This window comes from Hevea brasiliensis, chromosome 15 (assembly GCF_030052815.1).
Source record: "Hevea brasiliensis isolate MT/VB/25A 57/8 chromosome 15, ASM3005281v1, whole genome shotgun sequence".
NCBI lineage: Eukaryota > Viridiplantae > Streptophyta > Magnoliopsida > Malpighiales > Euphorbiaceae > Hevea > Hevea brasiliensis.
Genome location: NC_079507.1, coordinates 65,831,188 through 65,841,282, shown reverse-complemented (window position 1 = coordinate 65,841,282; position 10,095 = coordinate 65,831,188). Strand labels below are relative to the sequence as shown.

Sequence of the window (10,095 nt, the reverse complement as noted above, 5' to 3'; positions counted from 1 at the left end):
TTTAGTTCTAACTTTTGTAAAAAAAAAAATTATTTATAGAGAATTAGAACTTCTATGAAAATGAGTGTATCCATCGTTAGATTAAATTTTTATACATACATTCATGCACTTTATATATATAATTTAATTAGTTCTATACATATTTTCATATAAATATTTAATTTAATGATAATTAAATTTATTCTAATATAAATTTAACATGTATTTAAAAAATTAAAAAATTGGATCGGATTATGAGACAGAGGCCACCCTCGAGATGGTAGGGATGAATAATTGGTAAGTTGAAAAGCGGCATTACTTGATAATCAGATGGTGATGTTTATGTGAAGGATTCGGCTCAATCCATTTTGTTGAATGAAGCCTCTTCTTAGAGAAGCCATCATTCACATTGTCTTGTCTACATGTAATACAAGAATTCTTTCTAAAATGTTACCATTATAATATGATCACATCACTCAATTAAATTTAGAATTGGTGTATAATCTATTAACTAATTTAACATTTGATTAAATAAGCTATGCATCAGTATGAATTATTAGAGAATTTATTTTCTTTTTTTGAAAAAAAAAATCAATTTCAACACACAATCAATTGTCGTCTCATACAAATAATAATTTTGAATTTTATCATAAAGTAATTTTATTTATAAGAAAAGCAAGTATTGATAAGCTTAAGATATCTGTTTAGTTTATTTTATTTGATGTTATAAACAAGTAATTTACATGTTAGGATAGAGAGTAAATATTAAGATTTAAATTTTTTATTGATTTATTTCTTTTGAACATTAGAAAATTTATTAAAACTGAATCAAAATTCATTATTGCTTCTGATCACCAGCTAATTCAAATATGCAAAGAGGTACTCCAACGAACTCTATCAAAACACGTCAAAGACTCAAAAATAAAGGATGTTTGCTCCGGAACATTGCTTTGCTGGCTTACCCAGCCACTATTTTTTTCCGACTGCTTATAGCTATTGATTTTGAATATTTTGCATTGCTATGTTTTAATTCTTTAGCCAAGAAATTATAAAATACTCCCAATGTACATAAAAAGTAATATCCCCTCTCTCCCATCTTTTAACTAAACAATCACACTTCCGAAGTGGAAGAAAACCACTGAATTTCAAAATTTTATTTTGTTTATTTTTTATTTATTAATTGTATTTAATTATTTTAATATCAATATCAATATTAACATCACATTTAAAAGAAATTTACCACTCCAGGAACTTAAATAATATTTTCATAAATTTTCTTCCTGTTCAATATGTAAAATATAATTCACCTTGAAGCACATCCCCTATAAGCTAATTGGCAATATTAAAACCCAGAAAAAAAAAATTGGATATATTATACATTTCAATTATTTCTATTTCACAAGTTACAAAAATTTTTTGCTATTTAAATTTTGAGTAAAAAACATTATTAAAATTTTAAATTTCAGAAACTTTTTGAGTGTAAACTAAAATGTTAAAGACTAGCATAGAATGAAAAACTATAATTATTCAAGTGTAAAGCCATTGACTAACCATAATAACCAAAATTACTTAAGAAAGTTGTTAGCAAGTAATTTGCACCTTTGTTTCCCTTTGGAGCCGCAGCAGGGGTGAAACAGACTATCATGCCATTCCACACCCAACATCCAGATGGAAACAATCCTCAGTTTTAAAAGGAATGGTTAAACAAATTTCTAAAAACGGCAGATAAACTTGGAGAGATGCAATCTTCAAGAGAAAAATGATGTACATCACAATCCAGTAAAAGCATCTTTTCTAAAGGCATAGCAGAAAATCTGAAAACCTTACATTCATCAGCTACACAAATATCACTGCAAGCTCTCTCTAGTTTCATACATGGGAACCGTTGACAAGGGAGAAACATATGGAGCATTCTACAACCTTCAATTTTGCAGATAGTCCAACAAAACAACACCGTGTCCCTCTTAGCATGCCACACCTAATCTCCGTCGATTGACGACTGCTACATTATCTATAAGATAAAAAAACAGCCTAGGTGCATAATTGGATCTATATAGGGAGAAATGCATTAAATACAAGCAATTACATGTTTGCCATGGATGGATGAGAAAATATTATGTGCAAAAGCATGAATAGTATAAAGCTATCCAAACTGAAAACAAAAAGACAAGCAAATGCAAAGACAAGCGGAAGAACATCACTCCACACTCAAATGCAAAGAAGGGAAAAGATCTTTAAGAAGAAGCTATGAGATTTCAAGCAACAGCCAGCATACCGGCTATGAAGAGGAGCTAACCATAGATTCCAATGCTCAGACTACGCATCTGTCAAATGAGAAAAAATTGATGTCATTTAACATGCAAGTTTATGTAAACCCATTATGAATGCCAAGATTATGCATCTGGTTTTTCATTTTTACTTTCTTCGTCTCCGCTCAGAATCTCTTATTTTGTTTGTGAGAAGAGTGGAGAGTATTGGCCCATTATGACTAAAATACATTTAAAAAATTCCAATATGAATGCCAAAGCAGCATTTCTGACAAGGATTTCAACAAAATTAGGTTCCCATGACCTTATTGTTACACAAATTGCAGTTCAATTATTTATAAGAGGCAAGGAGAACAGGTCAAAATAATATTGCCATATACAACACACCATCAAACAACAATATTACAATCAGAGAGACAAAAGAAGAGTAAAAAAAAATGATATGACAATTTATCTCCTTTTCAGCCAGAGTTGAGAAGCATGAGGGTCGCAATAAACAGCACACATCCCTAAATCAAAATGTATTAGATAGAATGGGCAGAGTACAGATTGAACACTTTCCAGAGCAATAGATCAGGCATACATTTTGATATGTTCATCAACAAGCTAACTAAGCCAGACAATCTAACAATTGTTGCAACAACATTAAACAAACTCTTAAAAAAAGCAGTCAAGAAATTACACAGAGATGCTAAGGAAGTAAGGAACAATACCTTGAATCAAACTAAAATGTCAAATGCTCAAATACTACCCTAAACACAATTGAAAAACACCTAATAAAAAAGTCCAATAACCAGATTGCAATTAACGATGTAAATTTTGGAAGAATTTATAATGTTAATCACCTGCCAACATAATCTATTGCATTTCATATGCGCTGTACTGTTTCCATATTTCAGTCAAACCACATTATATTTGGTGCTTAGCCAATATAACATGCTAACATATGAAATCCTTGAAGATGTTCCACACATTACCTGTTTCAACTAATTGGCCTCATCCTTTATCTATGACCTATCCACATTGAATTTCTTCACTAGCTTACCAGCTAGCTGTCTGTCCATTAAGATAAATATTCCAAGTGTCTCAAATGCAAGTGCCTTATATCACATGTTGATGTTGAACACGTGTTAAAATTAAACAGGAACCAGAAACTCTTGATTCACATCATTGTCTATATAGTCCTGAGACGTATTTTAGAAAAAAAAAATGCATAAGTAAAGAAGAATAAACTTGCAAGAAGCAACATTAGTGATACTCCTCTAGATTGGGGAAAAAAAAAGAAGAGAAGATGCATGAAATAAAACGGAATTCGGTTCAATTACAGTTCCAAAGGCACCAAAAGATCTGAGTCAGATCTGAGCTAGTCAGCATTTATTATATTTGCTGACATGAAAGAGTTAAAGGGAAGTAGAAGAAAGGAAAACTAGTTCACTATACCACAATTGTGTTAGGTCACTAAGCATGACAGATCTAGCACTCTTCTTGTTAACAATATACGATCCATTTCACCCCATAAGGTTTACTGAACAGATAGGATCACATAGGATTTATAAGTAATTAACCATGACAAAGGACAAGATGAGGCCCATTTTGTGCTCAAGTTTTTTAATTTTCACATCATCAATCCCAACATAAACCCAATACCATAGGCAACCATCCAATGAAGCCCTTTGAGCATTTTTCCAACTTTTCTATGATCAATTAATTTAATATTCCTTTCCTTAGTTTTGCATTAGGGCAGACACCATGCACTTTCCATCAATTGCAAGGAAACATTTTCCCACTTCTCCATATAGATTCAATAAACAAGACCAACAAAGTTACCACAGGCAGTAAGCAATCAAATAAGCATCCTCTGCCAAAGCTATTAGTAATATCCATTAACTGTTTTGGCAGAGAAGTAGGCAACTTGAAACGCTAAGAAAAGGTCTAGGAATGAATACAATAACATGAACTTTCGTGTTTCATCTATATTGCCTTACATGACCAATGCAATTAGACCAATTTGCAAAGATAACAATCCTCATTTTAGTATGACTCGTCTTGCTGATATGAAACATCTTTCATGATCATAAGCAGCATCTCCAGAAAACCAAGTTTGTTGCACTAATTAATTATCATGTCAACAAGATGCACGATTATTATAGTTCGTATCAACACTCTCTCCATCATTTGACGCATTCATCATTTTCAACAGCCTCATCAAAACATCCACAGACCAACCACCAATCTCAGCATCCAACTAGAAACCAACAAGATTTTCAAAACCTTAAATAATCATATGACAAATCCAAGCTCATAATAAAGACAGAAACAAGACTGCCAATCATAATCAGAAGGTCTACAGCAAACCTAGAATATAATGCAAAATCAAAACCAAAACCTTTAACATTTATGATTTAAAAAATAGCCAAATCTAACCTTTGCGGTTGGTGTCCTTCTCGTCTTCCTCCTCCACAGGCACGTTAACGTTAACTATGGCCTCGCCTTCACCATTTCCACCAGCGTCCTTGTCATCTGGATATCTAACCACCACCACCGGACACACGCAATGATGCACACAGTAATCACTCACACTACCCAACCTCCCATCGCTTCCTCGTTTAGCAGCTCCAAACCCTCTACTCCCCATGATCACCGCACTTAACCCCAACCTCTCCACCTCCAAACACAGTCTCTCCTTCATGTCATGGTCCTTTACTATGTGGATCTTATAAGGGATCTGTGCTTCCTTCAGCGGCTTCGCGAGATCAGCCACTTTCGAGGATGTAAAGGCGTCGAAATCATCCTCAAGCTGCCGCTCTTTTTGACTATTGCCATTGCTGTGCTCTTCATGAGATGAATTGGAACCGTCTTTATTGAGGTCAGGCTGAGAGGAATGCGTAGGGGTTTGTGTGGGGCTGGGAAGGGGAAGTGGACCCCAGTCAGCACCGAAAAGGACGGAGGTAGGGCTGACGTGGAGGAGGATGACAGCATCACCTGGACGGATATAGTGGTGGACGGCCCAGCGGACAGCGTAGGCACTCTCATCGGAGAGGTCGACAGCCACGCCAATCTTGCGGCGAGCGCCGGCGGTGGGGGTAGGGGTGGCGGCGAGGTGGTGGTGGTGGTGGGAGTGGCAAGGGGAGGAAGGGTGGTGCATCTTGATGGTGGGAAGCTGAGGGTGGTCGGGATCTACAGGGTTTTGCTGAGGATTCATTTTTGAAAGGAAAGGTAAAGACGGAGAAAAAGAGATAATAATTGCAGAGAAAATGGTGGCGATTTCGGTAGGCAGGAGAGAACAAGAGCGGCGAGAGTAAGTTATAAAGACAAAAGAAACCCACCAAAGGGATGGAAACATCGGTTTGTTTTTTATTTGGGTTGGGCCTCCACTTCCCTTAGTGGGACCTTAGCCCAAACTATTCACTTTTATCATGCAATTACTAATTAGTCAATTATCTGCTCCACAAACTGAGCACACCATCCTCATTTTAATCTTTACAAATAAATTTATGTACTTATTTAAATATATAAATAATATATTTTCCGAATTTTTAATTTTAATTATTTTTTTGATAAATTTTAATTTTAATAATATATTAAATCTCTCGCTTTTGCATTATAGACGAAGCCAGAGCCAAGGAGGGCATTGGCCCTGAAATTTTTAAAAATTTTGAGAGCATATTAACAATTTCACTCTCTAATCTTAAAAATTTTTTAAAATAATTGCATTACTCATTTTCATAGTTCTGTTGACAAGAAGAAATCCATTTTTTCTATAATTTTTTACCTTTACCTCGTCTATCCTTCTTTTTTTTTTATCAATTTATATTTATTTATGTATATTATTTTTACAAATTACAGATTTTAATTTGGATTTCTTCAATTGAATTTGTAGTTCGGTCACTGTTTCACATCAATACTATTCTATATATTTCTTCTAAGGCCATACGTCGCTTAAAAGTGGACGTGCCGGAGTGGTTATCGGGCATGACTAGAAATCATGTGGGCTTTGCCCGCGCAGGTTCGAATCCTGCCGTTCACGTTTCTTCATCCTTTTTTGTGCTCAAAAGTTTTCTATTCAGTCCTCGCAGTTTTGCAGATTGATCAATATGTCAATTCCAGAGCATCTCTATATAGGAAATATAGAGCAGGATCCATGCATGCAGCTCTTAAAAAATTTAGATTTTAGGGTATGGTTGAAACTTTTGCAGTAACGGCAGTCTTCAATCACCATAGAGCTAGGAGAACGGATGCATACAAGGTAGGAAAATGTTCATATACATGTTCACATCATCATCACCGATACAAAGAAAGAACAAAAGATTCCAGAAAGTAGAGTTCTACTGCCAATAAAAATAAAATAAAATAACAACAAACATGGGATGTATGAGAGAGAGAGAGAGAGAGAGAGAGAGAGAGAGAGAGAGGCAATGAAGCTGATCAGTGATCGTAAGTATAGGGCAAGGGTTGATCACTGATCAGGAAACAACCCACCAATAAAAACGAAATTAGAAAAAGCTTCCACACAGCCTTTCTACTTATACTATTCTGAGACTAACACAGACTACCAGTTTCTCTCTCTCTCTGCATATACATACTTATTGCAGGTTAGTACTACTGTGTGTTGTATAGTATGCTGTGCCCTGCAGGATATATATATATATATATATATATATAATCTGTACTGTGCTCTCATCAGTAGCCACCCCTAGCAGCCGTTGGCTGGCCAGCCAGCCAGTCACCAGTATGTCTGTTAAGAAACAAGGGTTACATTTTAACTTGTCTTTACGGCCATGCTTTTTATCTATCTTTTTCACGTTCTTTAAAGCTCTCCATAAAAGTTTGCTTGACTCCCATAAACAGTAATACAGAGATGCTCTTCTTGTGTTTCAGCCCTTAACAGATGTAAGCTTGTTCTATAACAGAAACCACAAATCCTTCTGCCTATTTAAATTCTACCCAAAAACGAAGTGACGGAGAGTTTCTAGGGTTTTCAGCTTCACACACCAAAAGCTCCTTGGAAGTGTATATATATATATATATATATATATAAAGGCAGAAGAGTTGTTTTCACGTAAGGTAGCACAGATTAATTTCTTGTTATATTATTATTATTTCCCATCTTCATATTGAATTTTCATGTTTGCCATCTTATTTCATGCTGATATTAGTGGTTTAAACAACCCAATGCATGACAAGCTATACGCTATGGAGGATTTTTTTTTTTTTCTTTTGATAAGCATAGTACAAGGCTGTTAGTAAGAGTTAGTTACATAGTTACCGTGATTAATGCTTATGGGGCAAGATTACAAGTTACAGCATTTCAAAGCATGTACAAACAAGAAAAACAACATTAATTTGATGCATCCAGCTAAAAATTCTTTCGTATATGTTTGTTGTACTGGTACAGCACCAACATGGGTAGCCAAAAAGTTTTGTTACTTCGTTTGGATCTGAAATATTTACATAAATATGATATCTATATAGATAGCTACTCATCCCTGTAGATCTATGAACACTTGATAAGAGTAACCTAGCTAGTGATAAATAATTAATAGAGATTTAGAAGAGTAAGATATAGATTATAAGCGAAACAATGGTAAGATCATAAAAAAGCTAAGCAGTTCTGACAATCTTGAAGAGAGAAAGCATATATGGTGCACCCCTTTGGTAGGTGTATCAGTTCCAGGACAAAATGGAAGACAAAAGGTTTGGGTTTATAGGGTATAGGGTAATCACACACACACAGTGACACGGATATCTAAAAGCACCAAAACAGACATTGCTCTTTGTCTCTAATATGAAAGCTTGAGGGACAAATCAACAGAATTAGAAGCAGCATTAGATGCACTGCAACCACTGTAATCAGAAGTTGTAACACAGGAAGCTTCACCACCTCCCGCTAATGCAACTGAAGCTTCTGCAGGAAATTCCATTTCCTCGAAACGCGTACTGCTTTTCCCACTTTTTTTTCCTGGGAAAAACTCATATTCCATCAACACACTTCCACTCGTTGGGTTTCCCTTCCTGTGGATTGCCACTACCTCTACACCCTGCAAAACCCACATAAACCAAACAAATTAATTAACATTCATCAGTGAAAGTCGCAAAGAGAAAATAAAAATTATTTGCTTGGGCTATTATATTTACCTCACTGTCGTTATGACTGGCGTACAAGGCACTTCTTGCAGCTCTGGTACTAAATCCCCCCATTTGATCATTAAGGTCGATGTGATTTTCAGGATTCAGTCCCAGAAAATCAGAACCATTGATTGTTGATGATATCTCTGCAAACTTTTCTCTCATTCCGTTATTATATCCTATATTCTCCTCATTGAATCTCTTCTTCTGCGACAAATATTGATTTACATTAGCAATTGATAGCAAATATTATAACGATAAAATCTATATATCCATGAAGAATATATAGATAAAAGACATAATAACTTAACCAGAAATGCTGAGGCTTTTTCATTCGGGACATGAAAGAACCCTCAAGTGATCAGTCTGGTACGTAAAACCACCCATGTGGCTTACTTTGTTTAAGAATTGAGATCTATTTAGGAAAGAAGAATGAAAACTCAAAACTTTTATTTTATTATACTTTCCTCACTTTCTTGGAAGCCAAACAGAAACCACTGAAACTGTCAATCATTAATTAGGCAGGCACCAGAGGAATCTGACACACGAGTATACCCAAAAAAAATTGTACAAAAAGGAGCAATATAGACATAAGGATTGGAAAAGGTATTTAAAAATATGGGAGAACAGAGATCTCTCAGACTCAATCGAGAATACGGCAATAGTGAATATGACATGGTTAAGTTTGAGGCTTGAGCAACACAAAATTAATGTTGTTTTCCTTCCATTTTCTTTTTTATATATAATTTCTGCGGAAACAAACAGAAAGGACTCATTTCATTGAGCGCCCATCGCCTCCCGAGAGGAAGAAGAAGAATAAGAAGAAAAGCCTCAAACACAAACCTTAAAGCAGACATCAGAGGGACTGTGCTCGTGATGCTGCATCAGCTTTGGCATTGAAGAGAGCTCTTTCGAGGTCCCTAACACAGCAGCAGTAGTCCCACCACGAACACTCATATCTGGAGCTCTAAAAACGTACGGATTCACCAAGAACTGACCCGAACCAGGACTATCATTCAACTCAGCAAACCCACCATTCCCAATCCGTTTAACCAGTAGACCCTGGTCAAAACCCAAAAACCCACCACCATTAAACATGGGTACACCATAGCTTACTTGGCCAAACTGAATCGGAACACTGTGAATCGGATCGGGCACTATAGACTGAGCGGATTGAACATTAAAAGACTCGAGTTGGGTTTCCTTCATCTGCTTCAATCGTTCTTGGAACCTTAGGTTCTCTAGCTTAGCTACACCCATACCTCTTTGGGGTTGCTTCTTGCAAGCTGGTGGACCTTTGTTGGGCTTTCTGCCACGGTTACTTGCAGGCTCCGATTTGGAAGAACCTGATTCAATGTTGATTTTGGTGGGTCCTTGGTTTTGCTCCATGAGGAAGAATGGAAGTGAAGCAGCCATTGAAGTCTGGGCTGATCCTTTCGGAGAGAAAGAGACAGAGAAGAGTTTGGTTTTGAACAGAGCTTGGGATTTTTAGAGATTGATGAGAGACAAATGGTGCTTTTTACCCTATCTCTATGTTTCTATATATATATATATATATATATATATATATATATATCTTGTGGAGAGAGAGAGAGAGAGAGAGGGAGGGAGGAGGGGAGGAGGAGGAGGAGGAGGAAAGAAGTGGGTTAAGCGGTTAAGCTAGCACTAGCACAAGCACCTGTTATGAGCCTGGGCGAAAAGCCATGAGGCCATGGTTCAGTCA

At 36.0% G+C, this 10,095-nt stretch overlaps 2 protein-coding genes and 1 non-coding gene across 6 annotated transcripts; 1 reads left to right on the top strand and 2 right to left on the bottom strand.

Annotated features, from left to right (window-relative positions):
- Positions 1-1,705: 1,705 nt before the first annotated feature.
- On the bottom strand, positions 1,706-5,604 carry LOC110653359 (universal stress protein PHOS32). 4 transcript variants are annotated; one of them, XR_009144106.1, is made up of 4 exons: positions 4,671-5,604; positions 3,224-3,430; positions 2,255-2,303; positions 1,706-1,990 (listed from the first exon to the last, which is right to left on the bottom strand). XR_009144106.1 is itself a non-coding variant. In XM_021808952.2 (3 exons), the coding sequence occupies exons 1-2, from the start codon at positions 5,587-5,589 to the stop codon at positions 2,296-2,298; spliced, it is 927 nt and encodes a 308-aa protein (XP_021664644.2). In that variant the 5' UTR covers positions 5,590-5,604; the 3' UTR covers positions 1,706-1,990; positions 2,255-2,295. The 4 variants fall into 4 exon arrangements, 2 of the variants coding, with proteins under 2 accessions (XP_021664644.2, XP_021664642.2); XM_021808952.2 differs by lacking the exon at positions 3,224-3,430; XR_009144107.1 differs by lacking the exons at positions 1,706-1,990; positions 3,224-3,430 and adding an exon at positions 2,094-2,171 and having other exon boundaries at positions 2,207-2,303.
- A 587-nt stretch (positions 5,605-6,191) lies between these two features.
- TRNAS-AGA (transfer RNA serine (anticodon AGA)) lies at positions 6,192-6,273 on the top strand. Its single transcript has one exon. It is a non-coding gene; the product is annotated as a tRNA-Ser (tRNA).
- Positions 6,274-7,756: 1,483 nt separating this feature from the next.
- Positions 7,757-9,964, bottom strand: LOC131173805 (protein SPOROCYTELESS-like). Its single transcript, XM_058136282.1, has 3 exons — positions 9,216-9,964; positions 8,382-8,579; positions 7,757-8,284 (listed from the first exon to the last, which is right to left on the bottom strand). The coding sequence occupies exons 1-3, from the start codon at positions 9,786-9,788 to the stop codon at positions 8,027-8,029; spliced, it is 1,029 nt and encodes a 342-aa protein (XP_057992265.1). The 5' UTR covers positions 9,789-9,964; the 3' UTR covers positions 7,757-8,026.
- Positions 9,965-10,095: the final 131 nt, after the last annotated feature.